We start from the raw sequence: 27,073 nt of genomic DNA on the forward strand, positions 1-27,073 counted from the left end.
TAAAGGCCACTATCTATAGACCATATCTTGTTTCTCATTAATACATGACATATTTCATATATATACGTATATGTGATATATATGTACTATATATGATATATATGTGACATACCATTTGTCAATACCTAGTAATGTCAGGTACACATTTCTGCTAATTTGATAGGCATAAAATGATACCTTATTTTTTCCCTGATTACTGATATAGACATCTTTTTTGGTCATTCCATTTTCCACTTCTGTGAACTAACTATTCATATCCTTTGCCCAATTTTGTATTGTGTTGTCTTTTCTTTACTGAGTTTTGTGTGTGTGCGGTACATTTATATTTTTATGACATCATTCTTGCAAGTAAATTTTCATAGTAAAAGTTCAAGCTACTCTGTGGCTTCTAAATGATCAGGGGTTTCCATTAACACCCAGACACAACTAGAAATCTCAACACCTAAGGAAGGTGGTACACTGGTGCCATGTTAGCAATACATTAGCCTCACAGAGCACAGCAATAACTCATTTTCATCCTTAACATCTTACTAGCAAACACCATCACTAAAGCCCTCTGCTTTGTATAGAATTTCAAAGTATCTTAACCGTAACTTGGAAGTCAAACTCGTAAACATGGTTTCCTCATTACGCCTCAATATCACATTCAAAGTGTGTTATATAACTATTTCACAGTGAATTCTTTAGAGTTCAATATAAATTCCTTTTTTGCTGTATGAGTTGGAAATATCAACTCCAATTCTATGGTTTATCTTCCTACTTTTTTTGTTGTTTTTTGTGAGGAAGATTGGTCCTGAGCTAACATTTATTGTCAATCTTCTTCTTTTTGCTTGAGGAAGATTCGCTCTGAACTAACATCTGTGCCAATCTTCCTCTATTTTGTATGTGGGATGCCTCCATAGCATGGCTTGATGAGTGGCGCGTAGGTCCGCACCCAGGATCCAAACCTGTTAATCCCGGGCCACTGAAGCAGAGCACACAAACTTAACCACTATGCCACCGGGCCGGCCCCTTCCCACTTTACTTACAGTTACTTTTTGTTATACATTATCATAAATTTTAAAATAGTCAAGTATATCAATTTTACTTTTGTACTTGATGCTTTTGGTGTCTTAGGAAATGTTTTCTACCTCAAGCCCTAAAGATAAACTTCTATATTTTCTTCTAAAAGTTTGAAAGGTTTACTTTCCATACTTAGATCTTTAATCCACCTGGAATTGATATGTGTGCAGTGTGAGATAAGGATGTCATTTTACTTTTTTCAACACAAATAACTAATTGTCCCAGCAACATCTTTTCACCTGATTTTTAAAGCACTTCTAGCTATACAACGTGTCCAAATATGTGTGAATCTGTTTCTGAGCTTTCTATTCTGTTCCATGAGTCTACTTATATGTTTAACCATAAACATGTATTATTTTAATAATATAACAGAAAATCTATGTGAAAAAGGACATGAAAGGATGATGAAGGACTGAAAAGAAAGGAACAAATGTCTAGACCAACAATTTCAGAGAACTTAAATCTTGAATGTCACAGAGACTAGTAGTCCAAAAAAGTTAGTTCTACATAGAAAGAACTCTATGAACAATTCTGAAGATCTGTAAAAGAGAGATTAAACAGCAGTCACAAATTACTAGTGAGACAAAAGAACTGTAAATTGAATTACACGTAATCACTGAGGTATGGCATGTTGCCTATCTTTCCATAAAAGTATTTTGCTCCTGATACTGCTTTTTAACCATCCTCCACCAGAAGTACATGCACGCACACACTCAACCACAGAAAGAAACCGTACTTAGGATATGAGCTAAATGGGGTTAAAAAAATAGTAACAAAAACGAATTCTTAAGAATGCCTGTGGCAAACTTCATAAATCACCACAGAACTTAAGTTTAATTTTTACTAACTCAGATAATTACAGCTATTTCCTACCCTTGTGAACTTGGAGCACATTTCCTCTGCTTCTTTTATCATGTTTGCTCGAAGCATGTATTTTGCACATTTAGAATTGATAAATCGATCAGCTGTGTCCAAAGACTGCGCTTCATCCATCCACTTTGCAGCTTCTTTGAGATTACCTATATGCTTTAAGAGATCAAAGTATTAAAGAAATCACAGTTTATGATTAAGAGAATATGGGTGCAATATAAATGGAAAAAGTTTATAAAGACAAATCAGAAATTTGGTAAAATTCCTGTCAAACTTATCTACAAATCTTTGGGTAAATTACAATTTACACTTACTAAGAGCTGAATCAAATCATCAACACTGATTACATAACTATGCAACATAAAACTCCTTAGGGTTATTAGAGTATTAGAAATAGATTACCAAGGTGCCCCGAAGTTATTGCTATATGGAAAGAACTCCAAGGGTTTTTTTCTCTTGATGAGGAAGATTGTCACTGAGCTAACAACTGTGCCAATCTTCCTCTATTCTGTATGTGGGATGCTGTCACAGCATGGCTTGATGAGCAGTGTCTAGGTCCATACCTGGGATCTGAACCCACAAACCCTGGGCCGCCAAAGCAGAACGTGTGAACTTAACCTCTATGCAACTAGGTCAGCCCCTCCACGGGTTCTTAAAAGTGGCCAAATTCTTCAACTATTCAAAAAACATGACTAAGACTTTACCTTATAAATTTTTGCTTTCATATAGAATAATTCTATTAGAGTTGGAGTACTAGCAATTGCAGCATTAATGTAATCCAAAGCCAAAGAATATTGCCCAAGTTTATCAAAGTGCTGTGCCAGGAAATACTGAACCCAGAGTAGTGTTGTTGGTGGTTCCTTCTCCCCATTCTCTGCAATCAAACAAACATAAAATTATTATGGGGAAGAAGACAAAGTAAAGCAAATCACATAACTTTCTCTCTCCCAATGCATAATGAAATTAATAATTATTACAATAATAAACAGTAAAAACCCAGCAAAAATGACCAATTTCAACAGAAAGAGATATGACTTCATGCCATAAAGTTCAAAAAGTGGCAGCCAAGCACAGAAACAAGACACTAGTTCCATAGGCTTCTAACTCCACCGCACTCCAAAGAAAGAATGCTGGGGAAGAGAGGTCAATTAATCTAACTCTGTGAGTTCTCAGGCTGAGAGCATAAGGCAGCAGGCCCAGGAAAAGTCAAGGAAAACAGCTCAGAGAAAAGGTGTCCCTAACCACTACTACAAATTCCACAGAGGCAGGAACTGCCAGGGGTTAGCAGTGCCGAGGCCTGGACAGTGAGTGAAGGAAACTCAAAGCGGAAGGGCTTGAGGAGGATACGTTTCTGACAGGGTGATATTAACTCTGCTCATCAGCTGAGCTCTGTCCTGTTCCCCCCTTGTACCCTCAAGCTACAGAAGAGCAGGTAAGAAATATCAAGCTATCAAAATGGATTTCAGAAGGGAAGACATACAGGTATAAAATACGGTAGAAAGAGTGGAAAGGAGCATTTACCCGCACTACATCAGATAAAAGTAGAAGGCCTCCTAGGCTAGCTGAACTATAATGAAATGATAGTAATGCACACACACAAATTAGCATAAACTAAAACAAATAATAAAGGCAAGAAGCCAAGCACTTATCTTGCTCCTGTTTATATAAACTGTATTTCAAGGGAACCAAACATTTGATGAGGGAAAATTCTCTGTAAGAATTACAGCTAATAAATGCAGAAGAAATGATGATAGGATTGAGGCAACGATCAGCTGTGAAAATTATCAGGTGAGAGGCCAATGAGGAACTTTTTAATGGGCAGATGAGGCTGACAACATCTGAACCCTGATCAATCTTATTTACTTCTGTGTCTGTTATTTTATTATGAAATTTGTTTCAAACTAACAAAAACAAAAGGATAATAACATGTATCAAAAGATACACCAAGAAAGCAGACTAAAGTGGCATCTGCATGGCTGAGAGCACTCCAGCGTGTTTTCTAAATCAAGCTGTCCTGGTTTACATATGCCCCTACAAACAGAGAAACAAAACACGGTTTAAAGTAATAAGAGTAGAAAGAGGAGAGAAGTAGGGATTCAGGAAAAACAGGTTCCAATACATTAAGTGCACAATCTTGGCCAAGCCACTCAAACTCTCAAGTGTGTTCACTTGTGTTAAAATAGGGTTAACTCCCACCTCACAAAATCATGGAAAATTTAAATTAAATAAGATTGAAAGTGCTCTTCTCATTTCATTCACTAACTCAAAAACTATTGAGTAAACAGCTAATCATGTAGCACGTACGTAACAAGATAGTTTTACTATAAGTGACTAAAAAGGGATTGAAATGAGTAATCAAATTCCAATTCGATCTAATTTAAACTTACCATAAGGGCTAAAAAAGTCACACATTTTAAGAGAGGCTTCATAATTAGTAACAAGCTCCTGGATTATAGAAATCTGTTAAAGAAACATAGTTTTAAAATTTAAAAATATTTTATGAAGGTACTTATACTTACTATGGGTTAGATTTGGAAACAATACACAGCGTATTTCAGAACTATGAATTAACAAATTAACTAAACCACTAGGGTGTCTGCTTTTCCCCCCTCCCTGTGTGGGAGGAAAGTGAGAAAAAACACAGAAAATGTACTGCTCTCTTCATTAACAGTAAAACAGAAGCTCATAATTTCTCATCTCAATAAGTAGCTTCAGGTTTTGAAAGACAAATTATCACTAGTTACTACAAAACCTTTTTTTGACCAATAAACATATCTGTATAATTTATTATTATTAACAGTTAATTTATTTGCCTTTTGCTTCCCACTGTTATATTGTGAAGCTGTAAGCCATTATATATTCAGATTTTCTAAAATGCTACTCATCACAAAAAAGTCAAGTAAAATGATCCAAATCATACTCTAAGTTGACGGAAGTGGTTAAGTAAACTCCTAACTAGATGTTTAAACTACCTTTGTTTTTAGTGATCATTGTGGCAGAATTTGCATTTCACTGCTCACTCAGGTACGAACGAAATATTATAAACCACACAGTAAATGTGCTATGCCCTGCGAGCACCAACAGCAACATGAATGAGAAGTGGCAGAAGAAAAAAAGGTGCTTACATGTATAGTTGGCTTTAAATGGCCACTGATGTTAACTGTTCAGAATGAGTTAGAAAATATAACCATCTTATTTGTGAATTTCAAAAAAAAAAACCAAAGGTCAAAAGTGAAGGAAAATCATTAAAAATTTTAACTGTATCTGACCAATATGATATTATTTTCATAGTGATAATGTTGAAAGTATTCTCATTTTTTAAAAATGGCCATAATGCTACTAATACCTCCAGACACAAGGAAGATACAGACAGTGGAACAACAATAATAAGAAGCCAGTAACTGTCACAAGTGCTTTACAAATATCATGTAGTAATTATATTAATAGTCAACCCTATATATGGCACTTACCATGAGGTAGGCACTGTTTTAAGTACTTTACCTGTATTAACTCAGCCTTAAAACAACCCTATGAAGTATGCACTATTAATAAACTTCATTTTACAGGCAATGGGAAAATAAATATAAGCTGCAAGTACACAATGGCGGAGCCAGAGTTCAACCCAAGCAACAAGGCTCCCGAGTTAAGCTTTTAACTGCTCTGCTCTCCCAGTTTTTGGTATACGGAGCATTGGCACAACTGCTTCGAAAAGGGGAATTCTCCTTGACTCACCGGGGACCTGTCAGATTAGAGACTAACGGCAGCACAGGAACCTTTCCCCAGTCAGTTCTAGTGCACAAAACACCAAGTGGTGCGCATCAAATCAGCCAGACTGTGGAAAATACACTAAGTGCTTCCAAACTGAGGAGGAGTAAACTTTAAACACACACACACACTGGGGGGACAACAGGGAGGGGAAAGTTTGCCAGAGAGGGAAAAAAAGTAAGAGAAGGCTTAGGAGGGACAAACTTATGACACTCTTATGTGGCATTAAGCAACACATTTCCAAATACACATTTCCAAACTGAGTTCCCAAAGAATCTTAAAGAGTTCTTGAAATTTAAAGAAGTTTTCTTTTGTTTGATTGGGGGGAGGAGTGTGTTACAGAGGGACAAACTGGGCAGCCACCCAGCCTCTGGAGGAGTCCTAACTGTGTTATGTCTCAGGTCTCCACGTGCATTATGATCTCTAATATCAAATGCTGTATATTAATTATACCATTAAAAAAATTGTGATCTCCTACTTCAAGTTTGTAAACAGTTATTACATGGGGGCCGCCCCATGGCCACGTGGTTAAGTTCACACACTCCGCTTCGGCAGCCCAGGGTTTTGCCGGTTAGGATCCTGGGCATGGACATGGCACTGCTCGTCAAGCCATGCTGAGGCAGCATCCCACATAGCACAACCAGAAGAACCTACAACTAGAATATACAACTATGCACTGGGGGCCTTTGGGGAGAAGAAGAAAAAAAAGAAGAAGACTGGCAACAGATATTCGCTCAGGTGCCAGTCTTTAAGAAAAAAACAAAATAAAGCATTTATTACAACAATATAAAATAAGCAAATATAAAATTAACAAAAGAGAGTTATTTCATTTACGAATCATGTTAGCATGTCTACAAAAAAACTAAAAAGATCTGAAAAGTCTGAGTGAAATTAAAAATGACTGATTTGCTTATTATTGTCAGCAGCCCTGGTAAAAGGCAGAAACTAAGATTCTGTTCTTAAAACAATTACAGGTTTTCCTATCTAAATTCACTTACCTACCTACTACTAAAATAAAGTCTGAAACATTGCTTACTATTTTGTGAAAAGTGGGATGTTAGACATTTTATTTTCAGATAAACAATTATTTTCTTTCTAGGCCTCTTTATGAACTAACCAAAACGTACTGTAGTTTCACTGCCAGTGAGGAACAGACCATGTATCCACAAAGTCCTAATCAGATTTTGGTATTTATGGCTACAAAAGAAACCTCTTCATGCATTCCATGTAACACAAGATGGTATGATTTAATTAATTTAATTTTGAATCCAAATTAGAACCCTGCTCCACAAAGTCACAGGGTATCGTGTCCATAAAGCCACTGACCATCCTACTGACACCAGTCAAAAAACAAAAAAAAGACCAAATTAAAACACTTCTCAGACCTACATATCTTTGTGATATGATGCTACATCATATGGCATAATTTTCTATAGAAAGGCAAAAGGGAAATAGATGGGACTATACATTAACAATGAGGAAAAATATGTAAATAACATAAAAAAACAGACCACAAAAAGAATTTACACACATTATGACTTCACTAAAATACATATACATAAATACATTATCAATAAAAACATTACCAAATAATTAGGATAGTAAAATATGGGTACATTCTTTCAAAAAACAATAATGCTGTATTGTTTTAATAATAAGACTTTTAAAACAAAGATTGTTAAAAAACAATGTTTCTTAAAATCTGAATAAACCTACAACTAGTAAGGAGATTGAATGAGTAATCAAAAATCTATTAACAAGGAAAACCCTGGACCCAATGGCTTCACTGGTGAATTCTACCAAACATTTAAAGAACCAACGCCAAAGTTTCCCAAAAAACAGAAGAGAAGCAAACACTTCCAAATTCATTTTATGAGGCCAGCATTACTCTGATACCAAAGCCAGAAAAAGACACCATAAGAAACTACTGATCAATACCCCTGATGACTATGGATGCAAAAATCCTCAACAAAATACGAGAAAACAGAATTCAGCAGCATACTAAAAAGATTATACACCATGACCAACTGGGATTTATTCTGGAATGCAAGGATGGTTCAACATATAAAAATCAAGGTAATATGCCACATCAACAAAATGAGGGGAAAAAAAAACCTATCATCTCAATTGATGCAGAAAAACCATCTGACAAAATTCAACATCCTTTCACTATAAAAACACTCAATAAACTAGGATTAGAAAGATACTACCTCAATATAATGAATGCCATCTACAAAAAACCCACAGTGAATATATCAAATAGTGAAAGACAAAATGTTTCTACTAAGATCAGGAATGAGGCAAGGATGCCCACTTTCACCACTTCTATTCAACACAGTTCTGGAAGTTCTAGCCAAAGCAATTAGGCAAGAAAAAGAAATAAAAGGCATCCAAACTGGAAAGGAAGAAGTAAAAATATCTGTTTGCAGATGATATGACCTTTCCTACAGAAAATCCTAATCACACCACAAAAAAACTTTACAACTAATAAACAAATTCAGCAAAGTAGCAGGATACAAAGTCAATATGCAAAAATCTGTTGCATTTCTATACACAAATAATGAACAACCTGAAAAGGAAATTACAAAAACAACTCCATTCACAACAGCATCACAAAGAATAAAATACTTATGAATTAACCAAGGAAATGAAAGACTTGTACAATGAAAACTACAAAACATTGCTGAAAGAAATTTAAAAAGACATAAATAAACAGAAACACATCCCATGTTCACGGATTGGAAGACCTCTTATTAAAATGTGAGTACTACCCAAAGATATCTACAGACTCAATGCGATCACTATCAAAATCCCAATGACTTTTTTTTTCAAATAGAAAAACTCATCCTAAATTCACATGGAATCTCAAGGGACCCGAAATAGCCAACGCAATCTTGAAAAACAAGAACAAAACCAGAGAACTCACATCCTGATTTCAAAACTCACTACAAAGTTATAGTAATTAAAACATGTGGATGAAAACTGACAGAGACTAATGGAATAAAAGAGCCCAGAAACAAACCCTCGCATATGTGGTCAAATGATTTTTGACAAGGGTGTCAAGACCACTCAATGGGGAAAGGGCAGTCTTTTCAACAAATGGTGAGGGGGAAACTAGATATCCACAGGTAAAAGAATGAAGCTAGACCCTTACCTAAAACCATAAACAAAAATTAACTCAAAATGGATCAAGGACCTAAAGGTAGGACCTAAAACAATAAAACATATGACAAAAGCTTCATGACCTGGATTTGGCAATGATTTCTTGGATATGATACCAAAGGCACAGGCAACAAAAGAAAAAATAAACAAACTGGACTTATTGAATATTTTTAAATTTTGTGCATCAAAAGATCACTCAGAGTAAAAAGGCAACCCACAGAATGGCAGAAAGTATTTGTAAATCATGTATCTGATAAGGGGTTAATATCCAAAATATATAGAGAACTCCTAGAACTCAACAACGACAAAAAACTCTATTCAAAAGTGGGCAAAAGACATTTCTCCAAAAAAGACATACAAATGGCCAATCAGCAAATGAAGAGATGCACAACATCACTAATCATTACAGAAATGTAAATCAAAACTACAATGAGATACGACTTCACCCTCAGAGGATAACTATTATCAAAAAAACAGAAAACAACAACTGTTGATGAAGACGTAAAGAAACTGGAACTCTTGTGCACTGTTGGTGGGAATACAAAATGGTACAGCTGTTACGGAAAACAGTTTGGCGGTTTCTCAAAAAATTTACAAAGAATTACCAAATGATCCAGCAATTCCATTTCTGGGTATATAGCCAAAAGGATTGAAAGCAGGGACTCAAAGAGGTATATGTACACCCATATTCATAGCAGCATTATTCACATTAGCCAAAACGTGGAAGCAACCAAAGTGTCTATCAACAGATGAATGGATAAGCAAAATGTTACCACATACGATAAAATATTTTTAAGACTTAAAAAGGAAGGCAATTCTGCAATATGCTACAAGATGAGTGAACTTTGAGGACATTATGCTAAGTGAAATAAGCCAGTCACAAAAAAGACAAATACTGTATGATTCCACTTAGAGACACTTAGGGTAGTCAAAATAATAAAAACAAAAAGTATAATGGTGGTTGCCAGAGGCTGGGAGAAGGGGAAAATGGGAAGTTACTGTTTAATGCATACAGAGGTTCAGTTCTACAAGATGAAAAGTGTCACGGCGATGGATGGTGGTGATGGTTGCAGAACAATGTGAATGTATTTAATACCAGTGAACTGTACACTTAAAAATGGTTAAGACAGTGAATTGGATGTTGTGTATTTTACCACAATTAAAAAAAATAAAACAAGGGGCCAGCCCAGTGGTGTAGCAGTTATGTTCATACATTCTGCTTCAGCGGCCCAGGGTTCACCAGTTCAGATCCTGGGCATGGACGTGCAGACTGCTTATCAAGCCAAGATGTGGGAGGTGTCCCACATGCAAAATGGAGGAAGATAGGCAAAGATGCTAGCTCAGGGCCAATCTTCCTCAGCAAAAAGAGGAGGGTTGGTGGCAGATGTTAGCTCAGGACTATCTTCCTCAAAACAAACAAACAAACAACCAGTGGTTCTTAAAATGTGCTCCTCAGACCATGAACATCATCAATACTGGCATTAGCATCACCTGGTAATTTGTTAGAGATGTAAATTTTGGGACCAAGCCCCAGATTTACAGAATCAGCGATCTGTTTTTAGCAAAACCCTCTTGTTAATTCTGATACACACACTAGAGTTTGAGAACTGAGGGGGTGGCCCAGTGGTGCAGTGGTTAAGTTCACACGTTCCACTTCTCGCTGGCCCGGGGTTCGCCAGTTCAGATCCCGGGTGCAGACATGGCACCACTTGGCAAAAGCCATGCTGTGGTAGGCATCCTACATATAAAGTAGAGGAAGATGGGCATGGATATTAGCTCAGGGCCGGTCTTCCTCAGCAAAAAGAGGAGGATTGGCAGTAGTTAGCTCCGGGTCAATCTTCCTCAAAAAAAAGAGGGAAAAAAGAACTGAGAAAAATATTGCAAAAAGACTATTACTATAAAGCAAAATTAACGGTAATAGACACTTTTGTGTGTGTGAGGAATATTAGCCCTGAGCTAACATTTGTGCCAATCTTCCTCTATTTTATATGTGGGATGCTGCCATAGTATGGCTTGATGAGCAGTGTGTACGTCCACACCCAGGATCCAGACCTGCAAACCCTGGGCCACCAAAGCGAAAATTGCAAGCTTAACCACTACACCACCAGACCGGCCCCAGTTATAGACATCTTTAATGCACCATGACCAATACCACGCCATCAATCTCACTTAGAATATCTGTAAGTTAAAAAACTTTCCAGGTCTAGAAATTCAGTCCTCAAGTTGTTCAATTTATGGAAGCAAAAATTTTCTCATGAACTTATAATGCCATCTACTGGCAGTTGCAAAAACTGCAGCTGAAGTATGTTTTCAATAAGGGTCTCTCTGCATCTCTAAGGGTGAAACATTTTTAAAGTCAGTTTAATAATAAAAGTACAACATATACTGAAGTTACGTATAATTCTACATAAAGACATATAAATACTACTGAATAAAAAAGATCTCCAGCTTTAGAACTTCAAAACAAGATTTGATTGAGGAAAAAATCAAGATAATGTAAAGTCCACATGAAATCTCCTAAATAAAAGAACCGCAAAGAACATCGGCTTTCCTGGTTCGTTAGGCATATTTCTTGAATCTAAAAAATGTATATTAAAGTCACTAACTCAAGAGTTAAGCGAATAATTCAATTTTCCAAATCTGTCTATGAAAGTTAAGTCTAAGGAGTTTTACTCAGGTATAAGGACCCATCATACTTCAAGTCTACCTAGAATTTATGTCTCAGCTCAACTCCTTTCTTGTAAAACTTAACATGTAATGACTATCCTTCTTGAAAATAATATTTTGCCACTGCCATTTAAAATCAAGAAAACCAATCTACTAAGTTAGTTATCTAAGATCACAATAAAAACTTAAAGCCTTGGGGCCAGCCTGGTGGCATAGTGGTTAAGTTCGCAAGCTCTGCTTTGGCAGCCCGGGATTCGCAGGTTTGGATCCTGGGCACAGACCTACACACATCAAGCCATGCTGTGGCAGCATCCCACACAGAAAACAGAGGAAGACTGGCATAGATGTTAGCTCAGGGTCAACCTTGCTCACCAAAAAAACCCAAAAAACAAAAAAACACCAAACTTAAGTCTCCAAAAGGACAGCTTAAGTTATACAGCCAAAATTCTATGAACTGAAAAATTTCCAAATTCAACCACCTTATCCTAATTTAAGTATTTTCTTCTATAGCTATATTTTATCAAGACTGAAGCAGCTTTATTTTTGTTAACAAAATCTAACCTGGGCAAATATTGTGACTACTATAGATAATTTCCTAAATCATGATGATTGATCAGCTTTTCTTATGTACAAGTTAAAAGAATCCTTTATTAACCTTAAAGACAAAGTGCTACAACACCACATCTGATACACAATTTTTCACAATACAGACACAAATCACATGCTTAAAATGTTACTGTGACACAAAAGTCACTGAAACTATCTTTTCATTTTTTTACCCAAACTGGAAAACTAAAAGCACAACAGTTTATTGACAAGGACCAAAACTGCTGGATTAATTTCCAATAAATGTACAATTAGTAGTGACAATTTTGGTTTCGAAGGAGCTAGTTCCGGAGATAAGTTGTCCAAGAACTAAGACACTAAAACGAAAACAAGTAATTTCTTGCAGAGATGAAGTGTGAGGAACAGGGGTGGTGAGAGAATAACCAGTTCTTGAACACCTTCTCTGAATCAAACACTTTACAAACTTTATCATTTAATTAAAACACACACCAACTCTTTAAGTATTATTTTCCCCAACTTCATGATCCAGAAACAGATTTAGGTAATTGCTCAAGCAAAGAAGTGATAGAGTTAGGATTCCAAACCAGACCTGATTTCAAAGCAATGCTCTTTTCCCTGCACGGTATTTGCCAAAGTGTGATACACATGGTGAAACACAAGATGATTATAGTTAACTCACCGACTAAAATTTTTAATTTTTATTTTATGTTTTATAAAAAATAAACTAGCATAAACCTGTGCTTTTTATGAAAAACAAAAACCAATCAAACTCAGTGAAAAAACAAATTATAGGTGTTCCCCAGCAACAACAGCCAAATGATTCAGTACTTCCCATAGAAACACCGCAATGAAGTTTATGATGACTCTCTCTTTCTTCACTGAACACGAGGCCAAGTTTTCTATCACTCTTTGTACCTCCTGTCACCGGTTTCTAGAGAGCACACATAGCTCCGCTGGTTCTTTAACTACAGGAGGATCTAGGTCTGTTTTCATAGTATGGGCAGATTATCACACGAAAGAAAGGTCTCCTGTGAAACAGCCTACCTTCTCTTCCTGTGAGTGGACAGTCATCTACTTTCTGTTGAGACATCTGACACTTCATCTAGTCAGAATCTCATCAAGTACTCAATTTCCAGGATGTTTTAAGTTACTCCTATTCAGTACACCTGTGTACTGATAGCCAGCTTCAACGGAATCAGATGCACCTGTAACAACCCAGGCAAACCTTAATGACGACCGTCCTTACTCAAGAGTCTTACACTCACAGGGAATGTCTACAGAAGAAAACTAGGAAGTCACATCCATTATAGGTGAAAATAGAAGTCCAAAATTAATTTGCAGAGTCATTTTGGTTTCTTTTATAACACATGCACACACCAACATGCATAACCTGTAGCCTTGACAGTTGAATTAAAATTAAATAAAAACTGATTTCACTATCTTTTTTTGTACAAATACAAATCTTTATTCTTAAACCTGTTTTTCTCACTCAAATCAGTAAAGTAAAAGATACAAGTACAGAACACTAAGAACATGTTAGAAAAAGGACACTAAAAAAGACAAGCAAATTAAACCTAAAACAAGTAGAAGATTAGATTGGAAATTAATGAAATAGGAGGGGAAAACAATCGGCAGACCTAAAACTTGGTACTCTGAAAAGACTAACAAAATGAGCAAATCTTTAGCTAGACTGACCAAGAAAAAAAGACTCACATTGTTAAAATTAAAAAGAGAAAAGACATTACTACTGACTTTACAGAAATAAAATGATTATAAAGGAACATGGATGATTATATGCCAATATTTGATAACAGATGAAATGGACAAATTTCTAGAAACACAAATTTCAGAATCCAGGTCAAGAAGAAATAGAAAATATGAGTAAACCAAAAACAAGTAAAGAGTTTGAATAGGTAATCAAAAACTACCCACAAAGTCCAGGCCCAGATGGCTTCAACTGGTAAATTCTACCAAACATTTAACACCAATACTAATTCTTCACAAACTTTTCAGAAAAAAACAGAACAGGAGAGAACACCTTCCAACTCATTGTAAGGCCATTATTATCCTGATACCAAAACCAGACAAAGACATCACAAGAAAACTACAGACAAGTATCTCTTAGGAATAGAGATGCAAACATCCTCAATAAAATACTAGCAAATTGAATCTAGCAACACATAGAAAGTATTATACACCATGATTAAGTGGGTTTTATCACAGCAGTAACAGGTTGGATTAACATGTGAAACTCAATTAATGTAATACATCATATCAATAGAATAAAACCCAAAAAACACATGATCATCTCATCAGACACAGAAAAAGCATGTGACAAAACTCAACACCCTCCCACAATAAAAACACTCAACAAACTAGGAATAGAAGGGAATTTCCTCAAAGTTATAAAACGCATATATGAAAAATCCATAGTTAACATAATATTTAATGGAGAAAGACTAGATGCTTTCCTCCTAAGATCAAGAACAAGAGAAAGAAGCCTCTCTCATCACTCCTATTCAACACTGTACTGGAGGTTCTGGCCAGGACAATTAGTCAAGGAAATGAAAATAAAACAAAACAAAATGGAAAGGAAGAAATAAAACTTTCTATTTGCAGATGACATGATCTTACACATAGGAAATCCTAAGAATCCATTACACCAACTATAACAACTAATAGACGAGTTCAGCAAGGTTGCAGAATACAAGATCAATCTACAAAAATCAACTGTATTTTATATACTAGCAATGAACAATCTGGAAATGAAATTAAGAAAATAATTCCATCTAGAATACCATAAAAAAAATAAAATACTTAGGAATAAGTTTAACAAAAGATGTACAAGACTTGTATACTGCAAACTCCAAAAAAGTGCTGAAATTAAAGAAGATCTAAATAAACGGAAAGACATCCAATGTTCACAGATTGAAAGATTTAATATTGTTAAGATGGGAATATGTCCCATAGTGATCTACAGATTCAATGCAATCCCTATTAAACCCCAGATGGCTTCCCTGTAAAAACTGAAAAGCTGATCCTAAAATCCAAACACGAATAAAAGGAATCCTAAACGGCCAAAAGAATCTTGAAAAAGAACAAACTAGGAAGATTCACACTTCCTAAATTTAAAACTTACTCTAAAGCCAAAGTAATTAGGACAGTGTTGTACTAGCGTAATAACAGATGTACAGATCACTGGAATAGAACTGAGAGTCCAGTAATGAACACTCACATTTACGGTCAGTTTATTTTCAACAAGGCTGCCAAGACCTTTCAACAGAGAAAGAACAGCCTTTTCAACACACAGTGCTGGGAAACTGGAAAGTCACATGCAAAAGAAGGAAGGAGGACTCCTACCTCACACCACATACAAAAATGCTCTCAAAATGGATTGAAGACCTCAATGTAAGAATTAAAAGTATACAACTCAGAAGTAACTGTGTAAATCTTCATGACCTTGGATTTGGAAACAGTTTCTTAGATATGACACAAAAGCACAAAAAACAAAAGGGAAGGAAGATAAACTGGACTTAACCAAAACTAAAAACTTTTGTGTGTCCAAGGATACTTTCAAGAAAGTGAAAGACAACCCAAAGAATGGTACAAAATATTTTCAAATTATACCTCTCAAAAGGAACTTGTATCTAGAAGATAAAAAGAACTCTTACAATACAATAATAAAAAGACAACCCAATTAAAAACTGGCAAAGAATCTGAATTGACATTTCTCCAAAGAAGATATACATATGGCCAATAAGCACATGAAAAGATGCTCAACATCATGTCATCGGAGAAATGCAAACCAAAGCCACAAAGAGATAGCACTTCACGCCCACGAGAGTGGCTATTAATCACACATAACAAGTGGATCGTCGGTGAGCATGTCTAGAACTCAGAATACTCATATACTGCTTGTGGGAGGGTGAAATGATAAAGGCACTTTGGAAAACAGTCTGGTAGTTTTTTAGAAGTTTAAACATAAAGGTAGCATTTGACCTATCAATTCCAATCCTGGGTAGATACACCCAAAAGAAATGAAAACATGTACATGCAAAAACTTGTGCAGAAATGTTCATGGCACCATTATTCATAATAACCAAAAGGTAGGAACAAGCAAAATGTTCATCACCTGATAGATAAAATGTGGTATAGCCATAAAATGGGATATTATTTGGCCATAAAAGGGAGTGAAATACTCACTCATCCTACCACATGGATGAAAATATTATGCTAGGTAAAAGAAGCCAGAGAAAAAAAGGCCACATATTGTATGATTCTGTTTGTACAAAATGTCCAGAATAGGCAAAACCACAGACAGAAAGTACACCAGTGGTTGCCTAATGCTGGGGGGATGGAGCTTCTTTTTGGGGTGATGAAATTTTCCAAAATTACACTGTTGTGATGGTTGCAGAACTCCAAATATACTAAAAATCACTCAATTGTACACTTCAAATAGTTAAATGTTATGGTATGTCTCAATAAAGTTAACAAGAACAATGAAAAACACTGGGAGGAAGGTACTGGTATCTAGTTGGTAGAGACCAAGGACAGGCTAAATATCCTATAATGCACAGGTCAGGCCCCTATGACAAAGAATTATCTAGCCCAAGATGTCAATAATGGAATTCTCTGTTGTGGGGGGCTGTCCCGTGCATTGCAGAATGTTTAGCAACACCCCCGCCTCTACTCGTTTGACGTCAGTAGCACACCCTCACAATGGTGACAATCAAAAACGTCTCCAGACAGTACAAAATGTCACCTGGGAGACAAAATCCCCTTTCCCACCCACCCCTGAGAAGCAGTGCTCTAGGGGAAGAGGACTTTCCATACTGTTTCTAAAGCAGTAGACGACTTTCTACAATAAAAATAAAGATCAACAAATTTGGTTACATTAAATTTTTAACTTCTTTATGTCAAAAAAAAAAATCTCCATAGAAAAGCAAACACAAGAAGGGAAAATATTTAACAGAACCTAATGCTGGTGAGGGCCCAGTGAACCTGTCACATACACTGGTTCAATACAAACTGGTGTCTACAATCCTAGAGAAACCAATGTATCAGTGTTTATCCAAGAACCACAAAATGTTCATACCTTTTACTAATTTATTCTGAGAATTTATGAGAAGGAAATAATCCTAAGTAAAGCTATGTGTACAACGATACTTAAGATATTTTTTTAACAGTGAAAACTTGAAAAATGGAAGTTCAACAACGGAGGTATGATTTTATAAAAGACTGCAGTCATTTAAAAAGGAAGATAATGAAGACTATACAATAACACATTAAATGCTCATGAAATTGCCAGGGGAAAAGGAAAAGCAAAATTTTTTCATCAAAATTACTACAGCTACATATATACACCACAAATAAATTCACAAAGAAAAGAACCTTGAAAGGAATTACACAAAAAATGCTCTTAAATAGTGCATTCACAATTTAAAATGCTGGAGACATTTTTAAAATACTTTTTTGCAATTGTACTATATCGTGACTTCAAAAGATTATTTTATTTTCATGCTACCTGACATGAATTATTCTTCAAGACTTGGAAAGTTACAAAACCCTGTTTATCAGACTTAACATTTTTTTTTCCTTAAGATTTTATTTTTCCTTTTTATCCCCAAAGCCCCCTGGTACATAGTTGTATATTTTCAGTTGTGGGTCCCTCTAGTTGTGGCATGTGGGACGCCGCCCCAGGGTGGCCCGATGAATGGTGCCATGTCCGCACCCAGGATCTGAATCGACAAAACCCTGAGCCCCCGAAGCGGAGCATGCAAAATCAACCACTCGACCACCCGGCCGGCCCCAAGACTTAACCTCTTTGAAATCCTTCCTTGAGAGTTAAAATGCAGCCCTTGCTAAAAGTCAGGACTAACTGCTGGTTAGAAATGTGCAAATTTTAAAATGCCCTTATGAGGATTCACAGATGTATGTGGCCAAAATTATTTGAGAGATATTTCCCATACTTGTAAATTTTTTCCCACTATACTAAGTTCTGATGACTTGAATTCAATTTTCTGCAGTTTAATTCAATTCTCAAAAGCACTTGGTAAACATTCCTGGTGTGTGCTTAAAAATTAATACTAAAGAGATGTCAAAGATTCCCATATAAATTAATGCATTCTCAGTGCCTTCTTTAAAAATGCAATTTCCACACTTTATAAAATACCAACAAACGCTTAACACCTTTATGATGGTAACTTTGGATCAATATTGGAGGGATCTGAAAACGTCTACGCCCCTTGTGAAAACTGAGAAACCCCGTGAGAACTCAGCGAAAGCCTAAAAGGAACCTAGTCTTTAACGAACACTGCATTCACTTGTTGGTGCGACACAGTGCGACAAAAGCAGCGTGCTAATTCACATATGTAAGTTCTTTATGACCTTTCATCTCACCTTTCTTCTCTGTCACCCTTGCCAAAAAGAGTAAGAGAGGAATTCTGGCGAACACTAATTTAAATAACGTACAGAAGTTATTGGTAGGCACTGCTATGTGTTTTCATATGAACCAATCACTGTTTCTCAAAAAATTCATAGCACTGCCATTACAGTCAAATAAAGCATACTACAGACATCAAAGAACTGTAAGATTTTTTAAAGGTAAATGACATTTTTACTAATCAAGTACTAGATATTATCAGTTGTCCCTTTCAGTTTACAAAAGCTGCTGCCACAGGGAAGAAAGTGCCAATCAGTTATACCTAACATAGACCTTGGTTTCAATATTTTACTATTCAAATTATTGCTAATTTACAAATAATTACAGGTAAAAGCTAAATAAAGTGGGAGAGGTTGAACAAAAAATATTTTGGCATTTCTTTTTTTCTTTTTTAAAAAATTATTGGCAGCTGAGCTAACAACTGTTGCCCATCTTCTTTTTTTTTTTTTCCTCCTTCTTCTCCCCAAGTCCCCCAGTACGTAGTTGTATATTCCAGTTGTAAGTGCTTCTGGTTGTGCTACGTGGGACGCCGCCTCAGCGTGGCCTGATGAGTGGTGCCGTGTCCACGCCCAGGATCCGAACCAGGGAAAGCCTGGGCCGCTGAAGCAGAGTATGCAAACTCAACCACTCAGCCACGGGGCCAGGCCCTATTTCAGCATTTCTAATAAAATCTTTTCCTTATCAACTAGTAACTTTCAAAAACTCTGACTACAGAACAGAACACAAGATTTCAGACCTTTAATAAATAAGAAGTAATGCTTACAAATATTTTGTTTTCTATTAACTTTTAATTTTCTAATTATTTTTCTAGTTTAAGACCAATGCCTATTTTCTAATTTTTAAAGGCAGAAAGTATTATTCTCTTTATTCAAGAACTAGCTAAAACTACATTTATTAAAATGTAGCCTATTTGTTAAAAGTAATAGTACTAAATGACATTTTACTGGTGCACTAACTCAATTATCCATGCTCTAACTTTAAAAGCACGCATAACAAATTAAAAAATCCACTATCATACTATAAAATAATAGATAGTTAATCATGAACTAGTTAAATATAGACCTCTGGTGACAATACGTCAAATTTAAAATCCCACTAGAAAAGTATAGCCATTAAAAACAACTTTTTTCATCTTAATGCTTTTAGAAAGCCTTTACACTCTTGGAAATCTCACAGATTGACATTTCCTGTGATAGTACTTATACCATATGCATATAATTTCAGTTTATTATTAGACTAAGGTGATTAACATTACTAGAATAGAGAAAATAATTAAATCATAGCATATTCTTCACATGGAAATCTTTCTATAATAATTAAGTTAGTAAAAAGAATATAACAAAATAGAATAAAGACCAAATTTTACCTTTTCTGTATTGTAATATAAAGATTTCAAAGTAGTAAACAAGGGTGGGCAGCCTTTACTGAAGTTAACCCTCAGGAACTTATCGATCAGGTCTCTAAATTTTTCACCTGGAAACAAAAGTATACCCTGTTATACTTCAATTAATGTAAACGGTTTTCAAAACGACTTTATAAACAAAGATAAAACTCCCTCAAAAACAATGATCCCCCTCTCCAATTTTAAACCCAAAAACTCAGCATTATTTCTTGTTTGTTACCAATAAGGAGTATAACACCAAATATCTCAGTTGGCAACTACATTTTTTCCCTAGATCTAGGTTCAAATTATCTTCAAGGAACACTTCGAAAGATAGGTAAACAAGATGACTGCACAGCTTTGAGTAAAGGTAACCTACTATCCATTGTGAACAGTCCCACAGCAAGTATCTGTCCCAATGTCACTGACCAGCACAGACTCAGTCCTGTCTGCAGACAACTCATAAAGCACTCTGCAGACTACAGAAAGATTCTACTGCAATCAGCACCACATTCAAGCAGCACCAAAATATCTTTTTAAACCCTAAAGTGGTATTTACAAATGTTTTCCAAATCAACTAGCAATTTACTTCAACATTCATTCATCCCACAATCATCTATCCAGCACCTACGCATGTGCCAGGCACTGTTCCAGGTAGTACAGAGATAGCAGTGATTAAAACCAATTTTTTTTTTAAATCCTGCCCTCATGGAACCTAACACTCTAGTGAGTGAGATGGACAATAAGTAAAACAACATGTGTTAGACACTAGACAGAGCCCTGGAACATTCTAACATCAGAATTAAAACAAATACCCTGGGACTGGCCCTGTGGTGTAGTGGTTAAGTTCTCGGTGTACTCAGTTTCCGCGGCCTGGGTTCACAGGTCGGCATCCCGGACCCAGCCCTACACCACTCGTCAGCCATGCTGAGGCAGCAACCCACATACAAAATAGAGGAAGACTGGCACACATGTTACCTCAGGGCTAATCTTCCTCAAGCAAAAAAAAAGGAAGACTGGTAACAGATGTTAGCTCACGGCTAATCTTTCCCACCAAAAAAATATAAATAAATAAATACCCTATTTGCAACATCAGTAAATAATTATTATTCTTACATCTTTACCAAAAAATTTTGGTGTCATTTTTTGAAAGCAGAAAAAAATTGAAAAAATTTTAATTTTAAATACAAAGGTTCTAACTCAGATAAATGAACTTTTTGACAGTAACAGTTAATATATAATGACATGGATTTGCCCACTCACTTAAAAAAAGATATGTCATGAATGTTAACCTGAAGTAAGACTACCAAAATGACTTCTTAAGGTTTCTTTATGAATCACAACACTTCACTAAAAACCAAGCAACCCAAAGTGTTTGTTTTTATTTGTTGTGACTGACAGTGTTGAACAAAACATGCATACTCAATAAAATTAGATGTCATAAAAATTTGAAAGAGAAATTTAAATTTTATTGAGTAGAAAATTTATCAAATATAAAAACAGGTTCAACATTTGTTAACTCTATTATAAAGACTGATTTCAGATAATCTCTCAGCTTTGTATCAGAGGAAGTGCTGGAAAGATTTGACCTCTGAAACTAATTTTGATTTTTAAGGAAGTAATGATGTGTATTTAACTCAGAGTGAAGATTTGTGTTGTCTTGGTATACTTTGTATATGATCTTTCAAAAATCACAGGTTACTTAGGGGAATGCATAAACCTCCACTTACTTTGTATGTGACATTGGGCAAAATAACTTGTCCACTAAAAACCTTTCTCCACCCTAAGATGAGGATACTATCATCAGCCTCTAAAGTACTCTTATATGGCTCAAACAAGCTGGTAGCATATAGCAGGAAGCAGAGTGCCTGGCACACGGTAACCACTCAACAGATGTCTTGATTATCTGACAGCTATTGTATTTCTACAGGTAAGGATCTTTTGCTATCATCTACTGAGAAAACAAGCATTTTATCTTCATGTCAGGACCTTACATTTTATCTTTACTTTGGGCTCCTCTTCTTGGTCAACTTTCTCAGTCTATTCAGATCATACTGGTAGATTTGATTTAAAAGACAATATACTCAACTCTCAATTATCCACAATATTGAAAGCCTCTCCTCTCACTAAACTGTCACTTAGACTGGGCAGCTCCAAGAACAAATGAGGAAGCTCCTACCTGCTGACAGCATTGAACTCTAGACACTGAATTCCAGTTAAGTGAAAAGGAAAAGCAGGTGCAGAGCAATCTATGTCAACACTTTCGTACAGAAAGGGGAGGAAGAAAGCAAACTATGCACAAACTCCCCAAACGCATTTTTGTTTGTATATGCACAATGTATTTCTGGAAGAACACACCATCTACTGATAACAATGGCTGTCTCTAGAGAAGTAAACTTGGTGGCCAGCGGACAGAGACAGAAAAAAGATCTTTCACTTTAAAACTCTTTTGTATCCCTTTACCTGGAACTGTATAAATGTACTATCTAAACAAGAAGCCTACATTCAGTTACTCAACTGCTCAGTCCACACTATACCCCGAAATTACTTACTATTTACACATCTCACAACGTTTTCTTTAGGTATAAGAAAAACTCTTTCATGAAACAAATAACCTCCCTTCTTCCTAGTTATTGTTAAACAATTCTTTAGTACTCCCATAGTCTTTCCTTTGGGGGGTAAAAAGACCATCAATCATTATGTGTCTGTTCAGTATTACAGCTTACAAAACAGGTTATCTGACTACACAGATGCTATGCTAATTCTTCTCCAGATGTGTAGCATAGATTCACACAAAACTGATGTCTCAAAATTCATTGCTAAAATAATGAACATAAACAGCAAGATCAGACTGTATCTGACTCACTGGAAATTTATTCTAAATATCAGAGCATGTCCTCACTACAAAAAAGAAATGATAATTATGTGACCTGACGGAGGTGTCAGCTAACACTGGGGTGGTAATAACATTGCAATATATAAATGGATCAAATCAGTATGTTGTACACCTTATGAGTGACATACAACATTGTGTAAGTCTACCTCACTAAAAAATAAAAAAAAAATAATCCAAAGAAACAAAAATAAAATAATGGAGCAAAATTTGATTAGCATTCTATGTTTAATACACTGGATTATCTCCTTCCCTCTCCCTCCTCCCTTGGTCAGTGAAGACTAAGAGAACACGATGAATCAGATAGTTATTTTGAAAAGTACCTGTATCCCTGCATTATCTGCACAGCACTTAATATTTTAGGCTGTTAGAGAATCTCCCCAGGACTTCTGCTGTGTTCACTACTCTGTAGATAATAAAGCTTTTTAACCAAAAACTAGAAAGCCCTTTTCAAAACTCATCTTGCATTCTCAAGTTCCATCATGTTTCTTGAAAAAGACTTTAGTGCTTTTGATAATGCCAAGATACCTTTCCTATTACACAAAAAAATATTTCTAGACAGGCAAAAAAACTTCATGAAGTATTCAGCTTTTGCACAAGCACAAGTATTTGCACGATTTTATACAGGCTCACTGGAGCTCTGTAAATACATGTATGTTAGAACCTCACAGTGATGTTGACCTTGAACCCATGCCATCAGCCCCCTCAAGTGAGACCTATTCTGTAAAAAGATCCCTTTAGCATTTCAAAGCCAGAATGTCCCACAGAGTCCACACAGATTCCACTTTAACCTAAATTGTGCTTTAAAATCAACAGTTGATTCTAAGTTATCTTTCAGTAAAAATGTATTTCCTATCATGTACTGAGAGCTTTTAGCAAACTTTAGTGACTATGAACATAAATCCAGGCAGGGTAAATTTGAAGTTCCATGTTCCATAAAGGAATAAAAGAACTAGGAAGTCTTGTCCATAATCTTAAAGTTAAATGAATTTTCTTTCTTTTCCTTAAGAGGCACATGAATGCATTTGAAAGCTCCAAACTAAGCGAATATCTCAGTCACATTGTGAAACACAAGACATAGCCTGAGACAGATTAAAAAAAAAAAAGTCAGACACAAAAGGCTACCTATGGTATAATTCCATTTATATGAAATGTCCAAAACAGGCAAATCCATAGGTACAGACAGTAGATTAGTGGTTGCCTGGTGCAGGTGGGGGACAGGGGGCGGGGGAGTGGGAGTGACTGCTAATGGGTGTGAGGTTTCTTTTCAGAGTGATGAAAATTTTCTGAAACCAGATAGTGAGGATGGTTGCACAATTCCACGAATATACAAAAACACTAAGTTACACACTTTAACAAGTGAATTTTATGGTATGTGAATTATATTTCAAAAAGCTGTTATTTTACAAAAAAAGGAGATATAGAAATGTGAGCCCAAGCACCTTCCATAAAACACTTTTCTAGGGAAACACTCCTCCCTGCACAACATAGCCTGTCTTGGAAATTCACAATGCATCTATTACAGGTTCTGGGAAGTCCTGCAGAAACCTAACTGATCACGTTTAAACCAAAGCCTCCCAAAGTCAGGGAACTGACGAACACCTCGGTACACCAGCACCCTCCTCCTCCAGCCTATTAACATCCACTTAGACAAAACGGTCCCCAGAAGACATTAGGGGATCTGCTCTCAGTCTTTCACAAAGCCAAACAACAAGAGAAGATCAGAAGGCACTGGTGGAAAATGAATTTTTAAAATAAATTTGTATCTGCTGTCTAATCCAATACATTTCTAAGAGACTTTTCATATATTTTAAAAGTTAGTCAACTAAAAACTTTTAATTTTCATGAATCTTTTGATAAAAAGAAAATTAGAAGACAATTATTTAAACAAACATTTCCATTGTAAATGAGAATTCATTAGAAAATATACTCCCTGCTCACCCCATGCCTAGATTTTTAAGTTATATCACTTTTCTAGGGTCTGACTTGTATCAAAAGACATGCCAGAAGTCCCAATAAGTAATACATAATCTATAGTACTTTCAACTAAAGATAAAGACAATTTTAAGAAAAACGGCACAATTTTCTATAAAATCATCAAAGATATTAACTATCTGAAGAGCTAATATACTCTTTAGCTCCTATACAGTCCAAAAGTGAACGAGTTCAGCTACATGCAACAACTTGGATCAAGGTCATGAACATACTATTGATCAATAAAAGCAAATCACAGAACACATACCATAGTACTCCAATTTACATAAAGTACAAAAGCAGGGGTTTTTTTGTTTTTGTTTCTAGGAATAAAAAAATACATGGAGCGCTACAAAAATAATGGCATGGTAAAAAGCAGATTTCAGTAAAGTGGTCAACTCTGAGAAGCGAGGGGGCCTTCAAAGGGAATGGCGATGTTCTTAAATAGTGCAGCGGGCATAAAGAGCTCACAACTCTTTCCTTGAATTTATGCTCTAAAAAAAGATTCAAAACTACAAAACTTCTACCACTAAATCGTAATATCTCACATATAATTTGTCATTAAATTCTAGGGAATTTAATTTACCTTCTAAATATGGTGTTTAATTTTTAAAGTCACTAAAGAAAAACAATTTTGTACAGATAATTTCTGATACTTAAAACCAACACATAGGGGCCGGCCCCGTGGCCGAGTGGTTAAGTTCGCACGCTCTGCTTTGGTGGCCCAGGGTTTCACATGTTCGGATCCTGGGTGCGCACACAGCACAACCAGAAGGACCTACAACTAGAATATACAACCATGTGCTGGCGGGCTTTGGGGAGAAGAAAAAAAAAAACCAACATATAGGCATATACTGAACACTCTTATGAACATATACATAATAAATTCACAACTGATCATTCCCACCCACAAGAGTGGTGTAAATGTAAACTCTATACCAGAAACAAGTTTTTAAAATGTGAATGGTGTTGAGTAATTTCAACAAATAATTATTAGTGTTACAAAGATATCCTAATATTACCTGGGACAAGATTCAAAGGTAATCTTCTAGGTGAAATTGCTCTGGGGTGCTGCTTACTAATTTCTTCATAAATTTGAAGCCTCTCTTCTAAAGTGCCTAGTATCAGTAAATATGTATGAGAATCAAAGCATAAAAAGTCTTACCTACAATAAAATGCTAATTAACTTTAAAAATTATGATACAAATATTGCATTATCAATATTAAAGCTGCTCTCAATTTCGGTAAGAATGACATTAACTCTGTGGTAGTGAAATAGCAAGTAAATTACCATTTTAAACCCAGTCTCTGGAGAAATTCAAAACTTCTTTCACCAACACAGATTCTACATCCAACTCAAATGAAATACACACAAGACACACAGACACACTGCCCTTCTCTTATATTCTCTAGGGCACAACCCATGAAAGAGAAAATGTTCCTGGGGAACAGCCCCACGGCGAGTGGTTAAGTTTGTGCGCTCCGCTTTGGCGGCCCAGGGTTTCACCGGTTTGGATCCTGGGCGCAGACATGGCACCACTCATCAAGCCATGCTGAGGTGGCACCCCACATGCACAACTAGAAGGACTCACAACTAAAATATATACAACTATGTACCTGGAAGCTTTGGGGAGAAAAAGGAAAAATAAAATCTTATTAAGAAAAATGTTCCTTTATAACATATCTTACGTAAACCCTCTAACCCAATGGAGCCTACATATATCAATAAAAAAATCTATAACGCCTGTTGATTAAGCTTAAAGAAGCAACAATTTTAGGATCATGAATGCAAACGTTTTATATTTTAAAGAGATTAAATTTCTAAGGTAGTTTTCACACTTAAAATCTTCAATGAAACTCCATTATAAAGAACCCCATTTGTACAGACTGTTTAAAGTGGCAATTATTTCTCCCAAATAAAACAATATAAAATACATTTCTAACGGAAAGTTGTATCTTCCCTGCCAAGAGCAACCTGATTTTATAGTACTAAACAAAGGATCTATATATAAACTACATGATACTCTGCAATAGCAATTTGCTGAATAGGATCTGGGTCTAACTCATTATTCTAAAATAATATCCTGCAAAATTTACAAAGAGAGATTATATGCATTATTTTATATAAGCAATAAAGACCACTTACAGCAGAATTTTAAGAAAAAGCAAACAAACCTGTTTTAAAACGATAAGGTTTTAAGTGGATTTTGACTCAGACCACAGAAATATAATTAATTTAAGAATAACCCTTGGTGCTAGCAATCAAGGTATCTGCATAGTAAATGCAGTG

The 27,073-nt window shown here is 35.7% G+C and overlaps 1 protein-coding gene across 16 annotated transcripts in view; it reads right to left on the bottom strand.

The window, feature by feature from the left end:
- Window positions 1-27,073, bottom strand: part of NAA16 (N-alpha-acetyltransferase 16, NatA auxiliary subunit) — a 69,405-nt gene that overhangs the window by 15,905 nt on the left and 26,427 nt on the right. For 5 of the 16 annotated variants that reach the window (XR_011427812.1, XR_011427813.1, XR_011427814.1 and 2 more), the window contains 5 exons: window positions 25,806-25,901; window positions 19,902-20,008; window positions 4,320-4,392; window positions 2,637-2,806; window positions 1,936-2,088 (listed from right to left, as the gene is read on the bottom strand). Coding sequence is in view for 8 of the 16 variants with exons in the window: in XM_023621655.2 (XP_023477423.2) it covers window positions 1,936-2,088; window positions 2,637-2,806; window positions 4,320-4,392; window positions 19,902-20,008; window positions 25,806-25,901 (599 nt within the window). In the remaining 8 variants the exon portion in view is untranslated. The remainder of the gene's footprint in view (window positions 1-1,935; window positions 2,089-2,636; window positions 2,807-4,319; window positions 4,393-19,901; window positions 20,009-25,805; window positions 25,902-27,073) is intronic. The other 11 variants (XR_011427816.1, XR_011427815.1, XR_011427817.1 and 8 more) reach the window with 5 other exon arrangements.

This window comes from Equus caballus, chromosome 17 (assembly GCF_041296265.1).
Source record: "Equus caballus isolate H_3958 breed thoroughbred chromosome 17, TB-T2T, whole genome shotgun sequence".
Classification (NCBI taxonomy): Eukaryota; Metazoa; Chordata; class Mammalia; order Perissodactyla; family Equidae; genus Equus; species Equus caballus.